General features: G+C 43.2%; 1 protein-coding gene across 7 annotated transcripts in view; it reads right to left on the reverse strand.

Moving 5' to 3' along the window:
• ADAMTS9 (ADAM metallopeptidase with thrombospondin type 1 motif 9) overlaps nucleotides 1-22,893 on the reverse strand; it is a 170,831-nt gene that overhangs the window by 147,079 nt on the left and 859 nt on the right. For 6 of the 7 annotated variants that reach the window (XR_010909137.1, XR_009630845.2, XM_067463451.1 and 3 more), the window contains exons 2-3: nucleotides 21,332-21,738; nucleotides 13,461-13,623 (exon numbers count right to left, since the gene is read on the reverse strand). Coding sequence is in view for 5 of the 7 variants with exons in the window: in XM_067463451.1 (XP_067319552.1) it covers nucleotides 13,461-13,623; nucleotides 21,332-21,738 (570 nt within the window). In the remaining 2 variants the exon portion in view is untranslated. Of the gene's footprint in view, nucleotides 1-10,576; nucleotides 10,711-13,460; nucleotides 13,624-21,331; nucleotides 21,739-22,893 lie in introns of those variants that run through there. The other variant, XM_067463452.1, reaches the window with a different exon arrangement.

Raw genomic sequence — 22,893 nt, forward strand, 5'->3', positions numbered from 1 at the left:
CCCCTCTTGCGAAGTTTCAACACAAGCAAAACACTCAACTGTATTTCTTTGTTTTAAACATTTATGTTACGTATTTTTGCTGGGATACTTAAGGCAGCAAGTGGTAGTGTAATAAAAAGCAAAAATGAAAACAGTCATGCAGAAAGACCTCACTAAAGTTAAACTAAAGCAGGGCAGAATCCCTATTCTAATTTTTTCAAGAACGGCAGTCTTCTATTATTGTCCATCCTTCAGTGTGAAAGGGCTGATGTCCATTTCTGCAACAGGTACATTTTCAGAAGTTACTTTTTGGGACTACAGCTTCTAGAGCTAGCACACTTAGGAATGCATCTAAAGAAATGTAACCTCAAAATTATATTTCCCTATATTCTGGACAATAATGCAATTTTTAGCCACACATTGGGTTTTTTCCTGTCAGGCTAAGCAAAGTAGTAAAGAAATTTCTATCTACAAAGATTTTTCTTAAACCTTAAAGAAGTTGGTGTACATTTTTCAGAAATTTTTAATTTTATCTTCCTGTACGGCAGGAAGGTGGACTAGATGGTTCTTACAGTTTCCTTCATCTTTACAACATTATATGATTGCATGATTCTGCAGAAATAATGGACATTCACTGAACTGTCGTGGGATGTCTGTGTATACAAATATACCCATATGAGTCCTGAGAGCTTCAGCAGCCCCAAAATCTCAAGTACTTTTGGTGAGGACCTGAAAGAGGACCTTGTCACAAAAACAAAAACAAGTTATGAAACAAATTGAATTGTCCTTCGTTTTTTCACAGTGCAGGAACTGATGCTTGTAATTTCCATATTTCTGCCTTTGGTGCCACATTTTCTTTCAAAGAAAAATACACAGGAACAAAGGTTCTTCACTCATTGAAGTCTAACCGCAATATCAAAAGGTTGAGGTAGGATTAAATTCATTGAAAAAGAACTGCTGCATCATCAACACCCCCATCTTGTCAGTGGTTTTACATTCAGGGTACTTATCACTGCAGAATTAATATAGTTTGTCACCACTTTATTCTATGGCATCATAGTATAATGTTCAGCTACAGTCACCACTCACAAAGAGATTTATATATACTGATAATTGGTCTAACAATACAAGCAATAGACTTTGAAACTGTCAAAAACCAACTTACTAATGCCTTGAAAGATCTCGTTGCTACTACAAAGATAACCATCTAAAGCCTAATCCTGCCAAGACACAATGTGTGCTTTCTATCTTCATAACTGTGAAGCCAACAGGAAATTGAAAGTTACCTGGGAAGGCCAAGAGCTTGAACATTGTTCCCATCCTAACATTTAGGAAACAATGTATGAACACCAAGCACAAATTAGCTGCACGCAATAACATCCTGCAGAAACTTACTGGCAGTGCAAAGGTTGCAGACCCAAAATTAATAAGAGCATCAGCCCTGACCTTGTCTTGCTCAACTGCTGGATATGTCTGCCCTGTTTGGCACATGTTTGTCACACGAAAAAGGTGAATATAGCACTGAATGAAACATGTAGAATAATCACAGAATGTCTCAAACCCACACCTGTTGATAGACTCTAATCAACCCTAACGCTTACCCCCCCCCCACCCTGATGTGTGATAGGAAGTTGCTACTAAGTATGAGAGAAATAAGGTTGAACACTGTGAAAGCCACCCACTGTATGGCTATAAGCCTCCCAGCAGACTCAAATCAATAATAATAATAATAATAATAATAATAATAATAATAATAATTGTTATTTCCCTGAAGGGACTCAGGGCAAATTCCAACATAACAATGGCAAACATTCAATGCCTACATAAAACATACAATACTAACATAAAATCCCAGAAAACCCCCAAATATAAAAGTAATATTAAAGCCTAACATCAGTAAATTAAACCTGACATCAATAAATTAAACTACATGTAATCAGACCAAATTCTATAATAACATAAATCTAAAGAAAACATCCATATTAGTGTACAACAGCCAGCAAGGGTTCACAAGGAAAAGCTTCATGAGAACCACCACTCTGTTCCTCCAAAAGCAAGAGTATCCCTCTGGGCAGCTAAACCAGGAAATCCCAAATGAATGGTCCTCCACGGGGGTCTTCCTCCAGGGCAAACCAAGAACTAGCAGTGTATTCAGGAAGTCCCTGAATACACTCAGAAGTGGATTGGGCAGATCAAAAGACAACCTGGCAAAATGGCACTACCTAGAAGAACCCTCCATCTTGTGTGACTGTAGAGCAGAACAAACAATTCCACATCTGTATGCTTGCCCACAATGCCCTGCCTCATGCACAGAGGAAGAATTGATTAAAGCCACAGACAATGAGGCTGCTGTTTGGTAAAAAATTATTTAGCCGCTTGTGCTCCCTCTGTTTTATCAGTTTTATACTTACTTATGCAAGGCTTTTAACACAAAATGAAATAAAGTTGATTTTTCACAAGGTCATAATTGCTAAAGAACTACAACATCCATGATTCCATAACATTAAGACATGGCAGTTAGAGTGGTGTCAAACTGCACTAAAACAGTAAAATGTAAGTGTGGACTTTTATTCTATTTACCTTGTTCACTGAGAGAAAGGACATTAAACAACAAAAAAGTCAGTTGGAGGAAAATAAAATAGAGATATTCAAATTGTCCCAATATATAAAAATTCAATTTTTAAACATGAAGATATCTGTTAAAATAACTATTGCAGGCCTAATACTCTCCAAATCAAGTAATTTTGTGCCATTGAGCCCCAAGAGATTTGTGGGAATGAAATGGAAATGGATCCCAGGCAAAGTCCTGAAGCATTTTATCACCTCCACTTCTCCTTATCATTCACTGATAGGAGGAGAAGCAAAACTCTGGTGTCAGATCCCACACATTTTGTTAAAGGCTGGCACCATGCTAAGAACAAGCTCAGTCCCTTGCCACAAGTAATGAGAATTGGTGGAAGTGTCCTCCCCTCTTTCTCTCTCCTCAAGAAAGAAAGGTCCCTGATGACCTTCCTACTCATAAAGGAGATGAATAAATTTAGGTCACTGGAGCAATTGGCCTTTTGTGAACATTTCACCTCTTGTTGAAAGAAGTATGACACAAGGAGATGTAAAGAACCTCGGTGCTATTCTGGTGGAATTCCTGCCCTTATGAAACCGTTTTAAAAAGACTCTGTACGTGCAGACAGCCTCCTATGTGGGAGCCAGTCTTGGCCAACTGCTTTTAGTCTTCATTCCTAATATATGAGATAAAACTTCTTATCAGCTACAGGAACCAGAGCCAGACTCTGTTACAATACCAAGTAAAAGGTCAGAGGAAAAGTGGAATAGAGGAAGAAGAGGGCAACCAGTATGACATACTTTAAATCCCATAAAGGTAAAGTCAGGAAGGAAATGGAGTAAGCCTAAGGAAGGTCAACCGATAAGGGGAGAGAAGTTTAAAATCATTTCATGACACTGAGAAGGAAATTCCAGAAACAGCTAATTAAAAATACAGGCTTTAAATACAACTGGGACCAGGGAGAGAAAATAAGCACACATGGGCATGCAGACGGGGAGAAAGACAAAATTTAGATTTTGCATAATATTTGGATAGAAAACTAGAGCAAACTGCCTGCTGTATTGGAAGAATGCAAAATTGATTTATTTCTCCTGTTTCGCACTTCTGCACATGCTCCAGATTTTCTCTGGAAGGAATTTCAGGGAGTAAATGAGAAGGATGGCAGAAAGGAAGTCATGAGAACGTCAATTTAACTCTGAGGTTCCATGCTAACTTTACAAAGTAATCAGTCTTGGCCACCTGGACTACAGGTGTTTTCATCCCATCCAGTACTGCAACATTAACTGGAATGGTGGAGCCAGTGTGGTGTAGTGGTTTGAGCTTTCAAAGTCACCATGTTCCCACGCAAGAGCCCCATTGCTTACTCTGAGATTGTTAGAAGAGGTGGGGGAATGACTGGACTAATCCTCCCATCACTGATCACATAGCTGAGTGCCTTCTTACAAACTGAAACAAAGTGGCAACATCACCAGTGGCCTTGGTAACCAGGAAGCAATACAGAACTTTAGCTAAGCAACAAGCATCAAGATGGATTTGTATTTCATATGAGGTTCCCTTCCAATAGCCAGTCTCTCCAACCACAGTCACCTGGATGTGTGCTTTGTGTAGTGGTTTGAATATTCAACAATGACTCTGGAAACTACATTTAAATTCCCATTCAGACATGAAAATCCACTAGGGCCTCATCTATGTTAGCCAATTGCTCTGGTGGCAGTCTCAGTCACACACACCATCCCCAATCCATGGGTTAGACTCCAGATGGTCCAACCGGGAAGAGACCTCATTGGGTTCTCTGGATAAGCACCATGTGGCCATGTCAGGTGACCATAGAATGATCTTCCCTCCCTTTTCCTTACTATTGTGGGCACCTCTGCTGATGTTAGCATGGTGTACCCATCATGGCCAGGACTTCCCACAGAGCAACTGTCATGCAGTGGCACGGGTTCCATCTGTACCTTTTTTCTGAGCTGATACGCACAGGGGAAAGGGGATGTTGGTCCATGGGGTGGTGGACCAGTCCACATTGGTCCTTGTCCTACTGTCTACACTCTGCTGAAGCCACGTGGTTGCTCTGGAATTTCCAACAAAATGTAGAGCTAAATCAGATTAATCCAGTTCACTCTGCAATACTCACTCGACGTAGCGGAATATAGTGGGGACACAGCCAGAACAAGCTGCATGATGCGTACAGTTATTAAACCTGTGTAGACAAGTTCCAGGTGACCTTGTGCAAATCACACTTTCTCAGTCTCAGAGGAAGGCGAAGGCAAATCCCCTCTGAACAAACCTTGCCAAGAAACCCCTGTGATAGGGTTGCCATAAGGGTTGACTTGAAGGCACAACAACAACAATGCTAGATGAATATAATTGCAGCCTTGCATGGTAGAAAAGAGATTTTTTAAGGAAAGTTTTTACACAAAGGCCATAAAAGTGAAGAAATAGAAGATTCCTATGACAAATATGTTTTAAAAGATTCCAAAAGAGACATGAAAGTAAAACAATTCCTCTGTTTCAGAATTCTGAAATAAAGGAAAGAAGATTTAGAGCTACTCATTCTTTACTTCTGCCCCACATAATTTGTGATACAGATGCCTTTTGTTGATTTGTCCCCTCTCCCCCCACCCCAATTTACTGAACACAACAACAGTAAATATTTACTTCTTAAAATGTTCCACCAGTAGAAAGTAATTCTGTGCATAATGGTTGAGTCCAGTCTTAGTCATGCTTACCATGTTTATTGAAACCAGTGGAAATTAAAGTGTGTAATTAATTGTCCCATGAATAACATGTCCCATAATTTGTCCCATAGGTCTATTCTAAGCATGACAAAGTCTGAATCCAAGTCACCATCTGTACACATTGTGGGAACAATTGAAATATGAACTATGGGAAGGTAGGAAGTGAGTGTCCGGTATTTCACAATCCTATGACTTGGATACCATGCAATCATCCTCTCAGCTCCAGAAATTTCACTCCCAACCTTTAAACTATACTCCATCTCCTGTAATTCTTGGACTCACACCCTAATTATTGAGCCCATCCTCTTTCTCCTCCTCCCAGTGTTCCTTCTCAGGAATTCAGGAAAAGAGGCAGTTCTTGAGCTGTGCAGTGAGCAATTTCCTTTCTTTCTTAAAGCTTATTTTTAAGTTCCAAGTCCCCTCCTTCTTCCTTCCACTTCCCTGCCCATGTCCCCTCCCCACAATAACTGGAAATGTTTAGATCAAATGCTATTTGAAGTTCAGATTTGAAAGGCCACTCAACAGGGATGCTGGCACAGAAATGAAAAGGAGTACAACAGTTGCCACAGGTTTGTGCTTGCAGTTAGAGAATCCAAGTTATTCTAGCTCCACTCAGTCTTGTGTGTTGAGTCCTTGGTCATCAAAAGGACACTGAACAAAATTCAAGATTGGGGTGCAATTAGACTTTTTTTAAAAGTGGAACAAAAATGCTATTTGACACTTCAGCTATTTGACACTTCCAATGCACAACAAGATTACATTTTGGGGGGGGGGGGGATCCTCTGGTATGCATACATGAAGGGCAGCAGCTCACTGGCAAAGAACATGGTCCAAACCAAAGCATCTCAAAGAAATTTTCCAAGTTATCTTCTGAAACTTTAGACTGCTACACAAAGTGCAAGCCTGTAAAAACTGTAAGAGTGTAACGCTCATCAGCCATAGCTGGTGGAATGCTGGGAGTTGCCATCCAACAATATATGGAGGATTGAAACACTGTGAATCAGTTTAAGTACATAAAAGGATAGACCAGGAAAAGAGACTTGTAATTATGGGTGAGTCTACACGTGTAAAAAAAAAGACCTGTATTCACCCAGAAGCTGGAACTAGTAGTCTTCATAACAGACGACTTCTGATCCCAAACACAGATGCACCATAGCAAGCAAAGTCAGGGGACTAAGTTCAGGAAAGCCCTGAGTGTCATCAGGGGTAATACCCAAAGGACATTCAGGTGGATCAGGTTCAATTTGGTCTGATCCATTGCCCACATGAGCATCATTATTGTGCTGATCAGAGAAGGAAAGGGGATGGGTCATCCTCATGTCACCACTGCTTCCTTGCTGACCAAGAGCCAGTCTGACTGGTCTGTGTGGACACCCAATTGATTCAGCCAGGTATATGAGGCTGCCATCTTGGTTGATCTGGGGCCATTTGGAAGTATAATGATCCACACTGGCTTCAAATTATACAGCCAAATGTAGATTATGTTTGTTTCCAAGCACATGGGAGAAACACCATGGCGTTTAGCAGGGCCTACATCTTTGTAAAGATATATAAAGTTGTGTATCAAGTATAAGGTAACTTTCTAGATATACTCCTCCGGATAAATCATAGCCACCAAATTCATCATAAACTTTCCTCAACAACTTTGATACACAAATATGTATCATAGGAGAAAGAAAGCTGCTATACTTCAAACATGTAGAAGATGGGGTTTCAGCATGTGTTGCTTCTTATGCAATGAACACCTGCTGAAATTATTGCTTCTACACAATGAGGCAAACCTATGCACAGATTTTGTGATTTTGTCCATTCATGTCCATATTGTTCAACTTCTTCCCATGCTTGCAAGGTGATCATACTAGAAACTATTATCACCTTTAGTATGGTAGGACAGAAAGATGGATTGGTTGAAACTATGAAGTGTCCTACAAGAAAAAGAAAAGGAGAGGATGGATAGCTACAATGAAAATGAACATCCAAAAAAAAAAAAAAGAACTCAATGCTTCTTGTTCCAAAATATCTCAATTGATATTAAGGAAAAAGTATACAAGAACTGGAATGTTGAAATTACCAGATTTATTTGGAGAGGGAAAAAACCTAGAATAAAGACGAAAAAATGTACAAGATGCTAAACGAAGAGGAGGACCTGCCATCCCAAACTTAAAACTATACCTAGAAGCAGCTATATTAAATTGTTTATGGTAATGAATATATCTTGATAATCAAAGCCTCATCGTTCTTGAAGGTGCAATTTAAAATTTGGCTTGCAGACATACCTGATTTATGGGAAAGTGGCAGAGGACCCAAACTTTAATTCACACCCAATTAGAAAAATTCTGATGAGCACTTGAAAAAGCACAAAACAAAATTTTATACCAAAATTTTGAAGTTGAAGTCTGTCTCACAACAGACTTCAACTCAGGAAGCCTTTAAGCAAAGTGGAGATCCCAAGAGTAACAGAAGATGGTTAAACTATGTTGATTTACTCAAGACGACATGAGGCAATCTCCAACTAAAAACAATGACAGAAATAATCCAACATGGCTACAGCCCAAACTGGTTTGAATTTACACAAATGCACTATCAATGCCAAAAGAGTATACACATAGGATCTGAGGAAGAAAGGGCTGATTTTGACAAAATACTACAAGTAAGAAATAAATAACTTATGCCCAGCTGCTAAAACTATCCATGGAAGATGAATTTATCAAAGAATGTATGCGGAAATGGGCTAAAAACATTAGCTGCATGATTAGTCTAGACAAGTGGGAATGCCTCTGGAAAGTAAAAAAATAAAACTATTCAGAAATTACTAACTGTTGGAAAACTTTAACAAAATGTTCTATCAATACTACATGACACCTGTAAAAATAGTCAAAATGCAGCCACAATTGAAAAAAATATCTGTTGGAAATATAAACAAGCAATGGGATCACTTTTTCATATGTGGTGGTCCTGCAAGAAGGCAAAACAAATTGGATTGAGATCCATAAAACTATAGAAAAAGTATTAATGCTAAAAGTGCCCATGTATCCAGAAGTATTCCTACTAAACATAACAGATAGAACACTTTTGAAGACATATGACAAACTTGTCATTCTGATGATAACTGTGGCAAGAATTGTGTACACATGAATGTGGAAACTACAAGAAACACAAAAAATGGAAGAATGAATAGTAGAAGTATCTGAAAAAGTGGAAATGGACATTTTGACAAGATATCTTCAGATAAAGGACCCTTCAATGTCCAACAAAGGCTGAGAACCCTTCAAAAAATCCTTGAAGAGAAGAAAATTTCAACATGGGGATTTTATGTTTAAAAAGTTAATCTATTACATTATATCCTACACAATGAATTGGAGAATATCGAGACAACAAACTTTCTTATGTATACACAAAAAGGATATTTAATAATTTGGCAACACATTTTAATAACAAAAAACAAAAGAAAAAAGAAAAATAAAGGGAGAAGGTTTGGAATAATCCAGAGTTTGGAAGATCATGAACGTGACTTCCGCAGGCAGCCAGTGTTTATTATGTTAAAAGTCATAGGAAACTCACAAAGAATAGTATTTTAAATTTTTTCGCAATAGCCAAGAAGCAAGGATGGGCAAGATCATGTCAATGGCGGGAAGCAAATGTTTCCCAGTATGTCCTCAAATAATATTGAAGCTATGTGTAGTAAGACTATTTTTGTTAAATATACTGCACCACTTTCATGTTACTTATATTTACAAGATGGCAGAACTTCAAGGTTTCTTGAGATGCATCTACACTGCAGAATTAACATAGCGTTGAGCCATGGCAGTTAAAGTGGTATAAAACTTCATTTATTTCACAGTGGAGATTGCCCCCCCCCACCTTTTTCTCTCTCTCACACACACTGAAAATAGTTTATTATTTTATTATTTATTTGAAACATTTATATTCCACCTTTCTCCCCTGGAAGAGGAGTCAGGGTGGAGCACAACATATACACAGCAAGTATTCCATGCAGAACATAAAATAATTAAAGATATACACAAATACTAAAATCGGATTATATCTACTTTACTTTGCTTGAAGCTGTAATAAGGGACAGTTCCTGATGTAAAGGATAAAGTCCATTAAAAATTTTGGAGAGTGTCACTAGGACATGATGTGCTATCACTTCCTGGGTTGTTATATTTGGGGATTGGTGCAGTGATATTGGACAGAGGGAAATGAAGCATGTTTTCTCTTTTCTGGACACTTCCTGGATATTATAAGAAGGATTTCTATCTTGTGTAACAATTGCTTCATTTATTTAGTCACTTTAATCAGTAAAAGGTCAAGGAGAAAAATCAGTGTCCTAAAGTCATCTTGTAATTCCTTATCTTAAACATTTAATCTTTCTTTAAAATCAACTCAAAAAGGGTGGGGTAAATCCACCTCTGGAAAGAAGAAGTTCAAAGAAACAACTTCAAGGATGAGTGTGTAGCCCAAACCAAGGCAAATCACATTTCTGAGGCCCCCTAAGTAGAAAAAAGGTCGTGGAACACTTACTCTTCTATGCCAGTACATTTAAGAAATATTTCCTGGATGATGGTATCCTAGAAATCTTCATTTCCAGTTAAGCTACAATAAACTCTTCTCTGCTGCACAGAGCTTAACTATTACTAACAGGGCTTTAAGGTATTTTCCGTCTTTGCAATTTTATTCTTTAGCTACTCAAGCCTTGCTGCTAAGTTGTAGTGTGTAAATGATTGTTTGTTCCAGTAATGCCATGAAAGCAAACCCAAGTGTCTCTCTGGAATACAGCTGAGCTTCAAAGTGGCAATGAGATTATTTCTTTTTCTCTGGTTGGCCAGCGGCTGTGACTGATGAAGTCAGCCTTCACAAAAGGACTGCGGCAAGCCAAAGTCCAGTGATGGAGCTGACAATAGTCAGTGCCCCCCCCCCCCAACTAACCCCCTCGCTTTTGGAGCAAGCCACTCACTCAAATAGAAAGGTCAGAACAGAAGAATATGAGCAGAGCAGCATGCCACCTATGGGGTGCCTCTCATACATCTTTAAGGCAAGGTGTCACCAGCACAACAATATAAAGAAGTTGAATAAGGATGGGAAAGACATTCTGGAAAAGAGAGGCATTCTTAGATTCAACCTGGTAAATTTAAAATCAAGCAAAGAAACAAATGGGCAAAGCATCCCTCTGGTTAAAAAATAAGACAGCACTCATGATCTTCTCCAGATGTTGGGGCAGGTAAGATAGCAAAAGGAGGCAGGAGATAAGGGGGAAAGCAGAGGAATCACTAAACAATTTTCAAGATCCTTCAACTACCTTTGAGTCCATGAGCTTCACATTCCACAGATGCGTTCTTCCAAGGGTTGCTGATGAATTGTGCCAGATCCCATGTTTCTTTCCAACTGTTCTGAGTCTCCTGCATCTGATCTCAAAGAAGGGAGCAGAGACAGCTGGAAGAGAGAAACCAGAGTGGCATAGTCCAGCAGCAACCCTTGGAAGAACAAACAATAAAAACCTTGTGAGAGTACCATTCTCTCATCCATTCTCCATTCCCCTGAATCACCAAGTAGGATTTAAAAGACCTCTCTTTACAACTGTATGGAAGTCAATTCAGGTCCCACTCCCCCCTTTCCCATTATCACTCCTAATACAGTCAGCCCTTCTCATCTGCAGGGGCTAGGGGCACTGAACCCCCATGAAAGTGAACAACTGTGAATAAAGAAATTGATATTTCTTTACCCAAAAGAACACCTCTCTAGGAATTTCAAGATCTTCCAGCACATGTTTATGTCAACTTTTACTGGGAGCTAACCAAAGAATTGCACTGGAGGACTAGAGAGATGTTCTCTCTGGGTCCTCCAGCATGACCAGAGAAAGCTGACCATAGAGTTACACTTGAGGTCCTAGGGATTCCTAATGGGAACCTTTTAATCAAATGCATGGATTATCAAATCAGCAAAGGTCAAACCCACAAATGTGGAAGGACGACTACAATTCCTGTGATAATCTTAGTGCTACTATCTCCACACAACATAGATTATCAGGAATGGAACTCCTTCCTCCACTTCACACCATAAATAAGCACATCATGCTGATAAACAATGTAGAGGCTTTTCTACACACAGGAAGGTACAGATAAATGATTACCTGTCCTCAAGATCAAATGAATTGGGAATGACTTAGAATCAGGAAGGAAGTCACAGCAGGGAAGGGGGCAGAAATGCAAATATGTCACATACAAAATAGCCTACATTTCTCTGAGAAAATGAGTAGATGTGTCTTCTGTCACACACACATTAGCAAAGGTAACTGCTTGATTCATTGCCCCCTAGAACTACTAACACACAGCCTCATTGGCTATGTGCCAACATAATGTTTCTACCTCTGACACATGGAGAGTTCAGGCAAACCTTTTACACATTTATGGATGTCCAAGAGGGTTGCGCCAAATCCCTCATTTGACAATGATGCAAATGCTGACCATTCTTCTCACTTGCAGTCCCTTCTGACTCTATGAGTCTAAGGGTGACTCTACACATGCCATTTAGGGTCTCATTGGGTGTAGGGTCTCATCAGGTTGCAGCTGTCTATGCAACACATGCAGGCTGATGCCATTTAATCCAGGGTAAACTGTGTAATGCAATTGCAGCCTGTGTTTAAAAACCACAGGGGAAAATCTGAACCCTGCAGCAGGACCTGAGTCTTTCCCTGTATTGAAGCAGTGTAAACCTATGTAGAATCGGATGGTGTCCCAACAGTCATCTCACACTCCCTGGAATCAGGCAGCCTGGGGATAGGGATGGTGGTCCTTCCTGCTCTTTGCCCCCACCACCAACAACAACCAAATAAAAATGGGAAGTACCTGATCTCTGGCAGCTCTACTTCCTGGTCCTTCTCCAAGTGACCAGCAAGGCAGGGACCAGGAAGTCAACAGGCAGGAGATCAGGTATATCCCACTTTCACTCTGTTTGGTGTAGAAATAGATGTGTGGAAACCAGGCCCATTCCCAACCATGCTAAACTGTTTCATGCCGGTTCAGAGCCACATTTTGTGCCTGTGTGGAACCAGCAAAGAGAACAGCTGCAACGACACTATTTTCCTTCCTGAAATCCTATTTTAATCCTGAGATTTTTCACAGGCATTTTTTAGTTGTAACATTCTCAATGTTGGCCAAATTATGGGTTTTCAGATTTATAAGACAAGGGGGGGGGGGGTAATTTTTGAAAGGTAATTAAACAAGTTTAAAAATCAAGTTTTGTTGGGAAGTGAGGAGAATTATTTACTTTGCTCACTGAGGAAATGATTGGAATTAGCAGACATGGACTTGGGTTACACCTTTACTGTAGAATTAATGCAGTTTGACACAACTTTAACTGCCATGGCTCAATGCTATGGAATCTTAGGATTTGTAATTTGGTGAGGCATGATCACTCTTTGGCAGTGAAAGTTAAAAACCTTGTAAAACTGCAACTCCCATGGTCAGTCTTCTCCCTGCAGCCTGCCATAGAGGAATTAGGGAACCTTCTGGAGTGTGGGAAGTGGCTACTATGTGATACTCATCTGAAACTTCACCCTACAATTGTATGATCCTTTGCCACAAATATTCTTTTGGAACAAAATCCAGCACCCTTCCACACAGCCCTATACCCCAGGATATCAAGGCAGGAAATCCCACAATATCTGTTTTGAACTGGGTTATCTGAGTCCACACTCAGATAATGTGGGATTTCCTGCCTTGATATTCTGGGATATAGGGCTGTGTGGAAGGGTGCTGGATTTTGTTCCAAAAGAATATTTGTGGCAAAGGATCATACAGTTGTAGGGTGAAGTTTCAGATGAGTATCACAGAAGTCTGCACTCCTGTTGTTTGAAGGAGAAAGAGGGCACGTTTCCAGACACAAGCAGGGTGGAACAAAAAGAATATTCAAACACAAGGGATGAAAGGTGGAGTTGAAAGTGGCTGCACTTTGCCTTAGGGTAATCAATAATGTTAAAGCCTAAAGCCATCACAATCACACAGTGGTATCAGTTTTTAAATTCTGGGAAGCTATTTTTAGAGTACATAAAAGAAGAAACAGCCCACTTACAACACGACTTCATATCAGATGTAAGATTCCATACCACATGGCGTCTCATGCATAGTTATTTTATTTTTTCCACACCCAGACCAAAGGCCTGGAAAAATCCAAATCTCAAGTACCTGAAGTGTCACAAGTCTGCTTGTTTTCTGGCCGAAATGTTGGGGGTAAGCTGCGTCGGTAGACAACATGTGGCTTTTTGTGCTCCTCTTCATACTCTTGCTGGCCTGGTGTTATGAGGGGCTCGACAAAATACTCTCCAGCATGAGATCTGAATGTGCCTAGCTGAAAAGGAAGGAAGGAAACATCATAAAACTTGTAATGAAACTACACGAAAGAAGCTACAAAAGAATCAAGAGATCAACTTCTAAATTTTGTACTGAGAACCCAAAATTTACGCACTGAATGTTTGGTACGCAGAAAAGCTGCTCTGCACCTTTCTCTTTGTTCAATTGTCTCAATTTGGCTGTAGAACTCCCTCCCTAAAGAGGTTAGATCTGCCCCCTCCATCCTGACTTTTCGCAAGACACTTAAGACTTGGCTGTGGGAGCAAGCATTCGCAGAATAGACGGTTTTTATTGGCTTAGATGAAATTGTATGGACCACATTTTTGGACTGATTTGGAGCATGTTTTAAACTTGGCAAACTGTTTTTTAATGTATATTTATTATCATTTTATGTAATTGTGTATTTTATTGTTGTTTTTATATTGTTGGAAGCCACCCTGAGTCCCTCTTCGGAGGTCGAGAATAGGATGGGATATAAATGTTCTAAATAAATAAATCAATAAATAAATAAATCTTATACTGTAGTGTCAAGACTAAAATCATGAAGCTTTCCTGATGTTGTTGGAATGCAGCTCCTAGCATTCTTTATCATGAAATATACTGATCAGGACAGATAGAAAGTGCAGTTTAACAACCTTGGGGGGCACTATATGAGTTCAACCCTGGTCAAATGCATATTATGTCATGTATTCCAGTGGGTTTTTTAAAAAAAACCCACCGGAATTTGCCTCTGCACACTGCAGGAAATGGCCTTAGTGCTTCCTCATGCTATCACAAGGAAGCACATTATCGCATAGATTTATTTATTTATTTATTAGATGCACTTATTGACCGCCATTCTCAGCCCTTACGGGCGACTCATGGCGGTGTACAGTACACATAAAAAAGACAGTTACAGAGGCCAGTATCAACAACATATGACTATACAACAAATACAAACTACATAAAAATCCGCTTCGTCTCTTAGTAGAATCATAGCCAGTCTCATATTCCTTATACCATTCCAGTTCTCATTACCGTAATGTTGTTGCTTAGCACTTAATTAAATGCCCTCTCGAACAGCCAGGTCTTAAGGCTTTTTCGAAAGGACATGAGGGAGGGCGCCTGTCTGATGTGTGCCGGGAGAGTGTTCCACAGCCGGGGGGCCACCACCGAGAAGGCCCTCTCCCTCGTCCCCGCCAGCCGTGCCTGTGATGCAGGCGGGATCGAGAGAAGGGCCTCCCCAGACGATCTCAAGGTCCTCGTGGGCTCGTAGGCCAAGATGCGGTCAGAAAGGTATTTTGGGCCGGAACCGTTTAGGGCTTTGTAGGCCAAGACCAGCACCTTGAATTGGGTCCGGTAGCAAATCGGCAGCCAGTGAAGCTGGGACAACAAGGGCGTTGTGTGCTCCCTGCTACCCGCTCCAGTTAGTAACATGGCTGCCGCACGCTGGACCAGCTGAAGCTTCCGGGCCGTCTTCAAGGGCAGCCCCACGTAGAGAGCGTTGCAGTAGTCAAGGCGGGATGTGACCAGAGCGTGTACCACCGTGGCCAAGTCAGACTTCCCGAGATACGGGCGCAGCTGGCGCACGAGCCTAAGCTGTGCAAATGCTCCCCTGGTCACCGCTGAAACCTGGGGATCCAGGCTCAACGATGAGTCCAGGGTCACACCCAAGCTGCGAACCTGCGCCTTCAAGGGGAGTGCGACCCCGTCCAGCACAGGCTGTAACCCTATATCCCGTTCGGCCTTGCGACTGACCAGGAGTACCTCTGTCTTGTCTGGATTTAGTTTCAGTTTGTTCGCCCTCATCCAGACCGTTACAGCGGCCAGGCACCGGTTCAGGACCTCAACAGCCTCCTTAGTAGCAGGTGGGAAGGAGTGACAGAGTTGGACATCATCTGCGTACAGATGACACCGCACCCTGAAACTCCGGATGATCTCACCCAGCGGCTTCATGTAGATGTTAAACAGCATGGGGGACAGTATGGAACCCTGTGGCACCCCACAAGTCAAAGGTTGTGGTGCGGAACAGGAGTCCCCCAATGACACCTTCTGGGTGCGACCCTCCAGAAATGACCGGAGCCACCGCAAAGCAATGCCTCCAAGACCCATTTCCGCAAGGCGCCCCAGAAGGATACCGTGGTCGACGGTATCGAAGGCCGCTGAGAGGTCCAGGAGCACCAACAGGGACACACTCCCCCTGTCTAGCTCCCGGCGGAGATCATCCACTAAGGCGACCAAGACCGTCTCGGTACCATGCCCCGGTCTGAAACCAGACTGTGCCGGATCCAGATAATCCGTGTCTCTCAAGAATACCTGGAGTTGTGAGGCCACCACGCTTTCCATGACTTTGCCCAAAAAGGGGAGATTGGAAACAGGCCGAAAGTTGTCCAATTTAGTGGGGTCCAGTGATGGCTTCTTCAACAGCGGCTTTATAATAGCCTGTTTTAGGCTCGCTGGAATCTTGCCTTCCCGAAGGGAGGCATTCACCACCACTGTTACCCACTCGGCCAATCCCCCTCTGGCCTCTCTCAGAAGCCAGGATGGGCAGGGGTCTAGGATGGACGTGGTGGGCCTCATTCCTCCAAGTATCTTGTCCACATCCTCGGGTTTCACAAACTGAAAAGAATCCAACAAAATAGGACAAGCAGGTGCTCTCGTTACATCCACAGAGTCTGCGTCTAACGCGGCGTCCAGCCCAGAACGGATCAAGGCGACTTTGTCTGCGAAGAACCGAGCAAATGCTTCACAGCGCGCGACCGAATTGTCAGGGCTCCCACCTGCAGAGGCGGGAGTTAAAAGACCTCTGACAATCCGAAACAGCTCCGCCGGACGGTTCTTTGCAGACGCAATAGTGGCCGCAAAGAAAGTTTTCTTTGCGGTCTTTATTGCCGCGGCATATGCCCTAAGAAAGGACACAAACCGTGCTCGGTTTGACTCGCTCGGTTCCGAACGCCACACGCTCTCTAGTTCCCTCTTCCTTCGCTTCATAGCTGCCAGCTCCTCAGTAAACCAAGGGGCTGGTTTAGCTCGGCTACTTGAGAGGGGACGTTCCGGAGCAATCATGTCAATAGCCCTGGTCATCTCCCCATTCCAGAGAGCCACCAAGGCTTCGACATGGTCACCTACCGAGGTGGCGGGAAAATCCCCAAGAGCCGTCAGGAAGCCATTCGGATCCATCAGTCTCCTGGGGCGGACCATCTTAATGGGTCCTCCACCTTTGCAGAGGTTAGGGGGCGCAGTGAGCCTAAATCTGATCAGGAAGTGGTCGGTCCATGGCAACGGAGAGATGGACAACTCCTCCACACCGCCACCCTGTTCCCATCCCTGACAGAAAACCAAATCCAATGTGTGTCCAGCACAGTGGGTGGGGCCAGATATTTGTTGGGACAGCCCCATGGTTGCCATGGCAGACATGAAGTCCTGAGCCGCGCCTGTGAGGGTCGTCTCGGCATGGACGTTGAAGTCTCCCAGCACAAGAAGCTGTTGAGACTTCAATGCCAGGCTTGTTTGTCATTCCTCTCTCTGAATTCCTGATGGCCTTTTCCAAACCAAACAGGACTAAACTATCTTCTGAAGTGTTCTACCAATAACTCAGTTACTAGACCAGTGGTTCTCAACCTGTGGTCCCCAGGTGTTTTGGTCTACAACTCCCAGAAATCTCAGCCAGTTTACCAGCTGTTGGGATTTCTGGGGATTGAAGGCCAAAATATCTAAAGACCCATAGGTTGAGAACCACTGTACTAGACAAAGGGGTGTAATCAAGGTAGGAAACAAGAAATGAGAAATGTTGACGTCTCTTTTCAGTTAGCTTCTAAAACAAGCTGTATCTAAAATGATGTAGAACTAGCTATTGTAGAGCTGTAGTTTGGATTTTAGATAACATCTCTGGAGACCAGGGCCCATTCCCCACTCAACTATGGAAGCCACTGAGTGATCTTGAGCAAGGCACACACTCTCAACCCTAGAATATCCAATAATAGGGTTGCCTTAGAGTAGCCATATATCAGAAACAACTTGAAGGTGTGCAATCACAACAATACCAGGAAGTGGCAATTACTACTGTACCTTCAAACTGACAGAAAAGAATACAGTTGAAGGAAACATTCTTTCTTTACAAGATGTATGTTCCCATCCAGAAAATAATTCTGGGTCTTATACCTAAGGTAAAGGTAAAGGTTTCCACCTGACATTTAATTCTAGTTGTGTTAAACTCTGAGGGTTGATGCTCATCTCCATCTCTAAGCTGAAGAGCTGGCATTGTCTGTAGACACCTCCAAGGTCATGTGGCCAACATGACTGCATGGAGCTCCGTTACCTTCTTGCTGGAGCAGTACCTATTGATCTACTTACATTTGCATGTTTTTAAACTGCTAGGTTGGCAGAAGCTGGGGCTAACAGCGGGTTCTCACCCCGCTCCTCAGATTCAAACTGGTGACCTTTCCGTCAGCAAGTTCAACAACTCAGTGGTTTAACCCTCTGCGCCACTGGGGGGGGGGGGCACAACTAAAGACTCGGAAATTACAGGGACTGGCCAGGAGAAATTGCAAAACAGCTACATATTTCTAAAGGTTCTTGCCACTAAAGGAAACTTTCCCATAACAAACCTGCTCTTTTTGCTTCCTGCTCTCCCCCAATCCCTGTTTTTCCTAAGCATGGAGGTAAGACTTCTTTTTTGACATTTCTGTCTTTCCTTTCCGCCTTAAGCCTCCAGCAGGCAAAGGACTGCAGAGTTCCTGAACTCCCTTAAAGTCGATCTGAGCAAGAAGGCAGAATGCCCAAGTTGGGTCTGTGCTTCCTCCATGAGGAAGAGGGTGTGAATGCTTCTTCCCCCTCCTCCTCTGACCAGCCCAGGAACATGATGCTTGCCTGGAGGGTTGGAATAACATACTCCCACCCTCCCGCTGCTTCTCTCTACACAACCATGGGCTCCCTCCTCCTTCCCTGCCTCCGCCCACCAAAGGCCAGAACATCACAACAACAACAAGCACTGAGGGTTGCTTTAACTACTGCGCAAGCAGCACCTTGGAGGAACGAAAGAGGGTTTTGGGGTGGCGGAATTGGGTTTTTTGTCCCCGCGCTCCTCTTTGGTTTCTTTTTGCTGTGCTACCTGTAGGGCACTACTACTGAGAACCCCAACAAGAGCTCAGTTTTGCCTGGCTGGTAAGTACTGGCTAAATTTAGCTTCTTGCATCTCTGCCTCTGGGACAGAGGGGACCATGAGGGGGTTCAGAGATGAGAGGACACATTCTTCTTTTCCTCTCAGTTTGATTTGCAGGAAGGATCTTATATACGCACAACAGAACGCAGTGTCATGTGCTGTTCAGTTGGGGATGAAAGCTATTGAAACTGGGTTGTTGTAGGCTTTTCAGGCTATATGGCCATCTTCTAGAGGCCTCAAAACCTCTGAGGATGCTTGTCATAGATGCAGGTGAAACATCAGGAGAGAATGCCTCTAGAACATGGCCATATAGCCTGAAAAACCTACAACAACCCAGTGATTTCAGCCATGAAAGCCTTCGACAAGCTATTGAAACTGTTAGCTTAGAACAAGCATGGGCAAACTCTGGCCCTCCAGGTGTTTTGGACTTCAACGCCCGCAATTCATAACATCTAGCAGGATGTTAGGAATTGTGGGAATTGAAGTCCAAAATCCCTGGAAGGCCGGTTTGCTCATGCCTGGCACAGAGGCTCTCGTGCAGCTCCCAAAAGTTAGAAGAAAGGACGTGCTCCCTAAACTGTAATGTGACAAATCCCCCCCCCCCCCCAAAAAAAAAAAAATCAGTGGCTTTCATACTTTGAAAAGTCCCACGCAAAGACATAGTTGGAATAATATTCATTATTTATCATCACTGAGAGTGGTTCTTTGCAATAGGTGTGACTAGCCCCGTAGTCTTAAAAACCTTAAGAGTGGAAGTGGGGGCCCTTCCACACAGCGCTATATCCCAGAATATCAAGGCAGAAAATCCCACAATATCTTCTGCCTTGATATTATGGGATATAGAGATGTGTAGAAGGACCCATTGCTGTGAAATTCCACTTGAGTGTCAGCTGAGGGCAAAAAGAGACTCTTTGCTCTAAAGCCAACTTCATATCACTAGAGGGAGAAGCCAAGAAACAGCATGCTTTCTCGGGTTTGACTCCCTCCACCTTAAAAGGCTCTCATGCTTCAAAGCACCACCCTTGTTTGGGGTTCTGACTGGAGACCCTCCTCCCAACCCACCCCTCCCTCCCCTGAAAAGCCGCCTGGGGTAATCCCACCTCCTTGCTTCCGCTCCCACTGCACTGCTAGCCTCATGTCAGAGAACCCCTGTTAAGAGTCTCCCTGTGTGAAGAAAAGAGTACCTGCCTCTAATGACCTCTGGAGGAAAATGCTGAATTTGTTCATTAATGCCACTCCCCGGTCCTCCCCTATTCCCCCTCCTTCCCATCAATCAAAGCGAGCCCTCCTTAAAAGCAAAGCCTTTGATTCATGATCTATTGCTTTTGCCACGGACTTCAATTATGATTCCCTGACTTTGGCTTTGAGGGAGATACTATGCGTTCACTTGAGTACTTTGAAAACTTTCAGACAAGAGTGGGGAGGTCTGGAGAAAGTAGACAGCTTTGATAGCCAGCACTACAAGACTCCTTTTAAGAGAGAGAACTGTCTTGCTTTACAGTGTGACCCCAATGTCTGCAGGGGATATGTCACTGGACTTGTGTGGAGGAGCAAAACTGAGGATGTATTGCTGAAAGCTTTCTTGGCTGGAATCACTGGGTTGCTGTGAGTTTTCTGGGCTGTATGGCCATCTTCCAGAAGCATTCTCAGGGCCAGGTAATTACCTTCCAACAAAGGATTTCCCCAGGCAGCTAGACCTTGAAACTGCAAGGCTATTAAATGCTAATCAAAGTGATCAATTACAACATTCACACCTGCCTCAAACAGGCAAGAGTTTTCTCTCCCACCCTGGACATTCTACACGTATATAAACTTCACCTTCCTAGTTTCCAACAGACCTCACAACCTCTGAGGATTTTTTTTCCATGTCAGGAGCAACTTGAGAAACTGCAAGTCACTTCTGGTGTGAGAGTATTGGCCGTCTGCAAGGATGTCGCCCAAATGGTTTTTTGATGTTTTTACCATCCTTGTGGGGGGCTTCTCTCATGTCCCCATATGGAGCTGGAGCTGATAGAGGGAGCTCATCCATGCTCTCTCCGGGTTGGATTTGAATCGGCAACCTTCAAGTCAGCAACCCAACCTCCAAGTGATCAGTCCTGCCAGCAAAAGGGTTTAACCCACTGTGCCACCAGGGGCTCCCAACCTCTGAGGATGCTTGCCATAGATGTGGGCAAAACATCAGGAGATAATGCCTCTGGAACATGGCCATACAGCCCAGAAAACTCACAGCAACCAAAACTGAGGATAATAGCAAACTTTATCGAATCAAAGGACTTATGGCACATGGCTACCGTAGACCTACAAATAACCTATTTTGAGGAAGTGAAACTGTGGGTATTGGTTTCGCATATACTGAGGTCATACTGTATTTGAATATGCCCCCCCCCCCATCCCTCCAATATGGAGAAAGCCACAGGAAACTGGGACAAGGATATTTGTGGTATGTGATTCCAGATCTCCCAGGGAGGTTCAACTTCAAGAGTTGAGGATTAAAAAGAAAGATAAGAAGGCTTTTAAGGCAGAAGCAAAGAAACTGAATCCAGCAAACAGTGAGACAAGCACTTACCATCCCAGAACAGAGGCTGATGACTGCCATGTGTTGGGGATCCGTGTTGACATGTCCTTTATAAAAACAGTGCTTAATGTTGCTTTGCTCCGTAGTGTAAAAGTCAGTTTGGTTAACCTCAGGTTCTCCAAGGAAGTCGACAGTGAAAAGAGGGGCGATAAATCCTGAATGGGCTGTAAGGTTGAAAAAGAAGTGCTGCCCAAAGGCTGTGAGCTCGTAGTGTGCTTGGGTGGTACTAGTAGAAGAGGAGGAGGAGGAGGAGGAGGAAGCATCCGGGCTCTCAGTGTCCCAGCGAAGGCTCCGCTTCTTCCTTTGAAAGTGGACTGTGGTAGGGAAGGGTTCTCCAAACTCGTTCACCCTGGTGGGCGTCACGATCTCGTACTCGCTAAGCGTCTCCAGCAGTTGAGCTGTGAAGAGTTAACACACACCATTGCGGATACATACATGAGTGTGCAAACTATCTGATATTACTGGGTTGCTGTGAGTTTTCCGGGCTGCATGACCATTTTAAAGAAGCATTCTCTCCTGACGTTCCACCCACATCTATGGCAGGCATCCTCAGAGGTTGTGAGGTCAGTTGGAACTAAGCAAGGGAGGCTTATATATCTGTGGAAGGTCCAGGGTGGGAGAAAGAACGCTTGTCTGTTGGAGACAAGTAATCAGCCAGGCTTTGAAGCTGCAAGGCTTTGCAATGCTAATCAAGGTGATTAATTGCAACATTCACACTTGCCTCCAACAGACAAGAATTCTTTCTCCCACCCTGGACCTCCCACAGATATGTAAACCTCCCTTGCTTAGTTTCCAACAGACCTCACAACCTCTGAGGATGCCTGGCATAGATGTGGGTGAAATGTCAGGAGAGAATTCTTCTGGAACATGGCCATACAGCCTGGAAAATTCACAGCAATCCAGTGATTCCGGCCATGAAAGCATTCAATAACACATATCTGATATTACCCTATCCTGCGAGACAATAGCAGGCAAAAGAACCAAAATTGGGCCATCTCTTCAACTTCAGCCAACAACTGGGGGAAGATCCAGCCTGAAACTGTAGACTGGATGATTTTTCTCCCGAGTGGGTTGCTGTGAGTTTTCTGGGCTATATGGCCATGTTCCAGGAGCATTATCTCCTGACATTTTGCCCACATCTATGGCAGGCATCTTCAGATGCAAGGAATCTTTCTCCAAAGTGCTGCTCATCAGCCTCCCCCAGTCATCTTATTCTTTTATGTAGCTGTAATAGGCATACAAACAGATAGCCTGGGAGATAAGAAAGCTGACTGGTTTAGATCAGTGGTGCAGAAAGTGCCTCCAACAAATTGAGAATAACTTTTTTGCCCTTATGTAACCATGCCTCAGCATAGTGAGCAGTAGTGAGCGGCAGAAATCGTGCACCCAGCAACACTTCCAGAACAGAACTCAAACTCAAGTGGGATTGCCAATACAGCTTTGCCATCCTTACAATCAGACATGCCCAGGGATGAAGGCACTGAGCTTATCTCCTAGCAAGCTAGAATGCCCTAGGAGCAGACCAATTAAACTGCATCTTAACACCCCATAAG

The sequence above is a fragment of the Anolis sagrei genome, chromosome 2 (genome assembly GCF_037176765.1).
Source record: "Anolis sagrei isolate rAnoSag1 chromosome 2, rAnoSag1.mat, whole genome shotgun sequence".
Lineage (NCBI taxonomy): Eukaryota > Metazoa > Chordata > Lepidosauria > Squamata > Dactyloidae > Anolis > Anolis sagrei.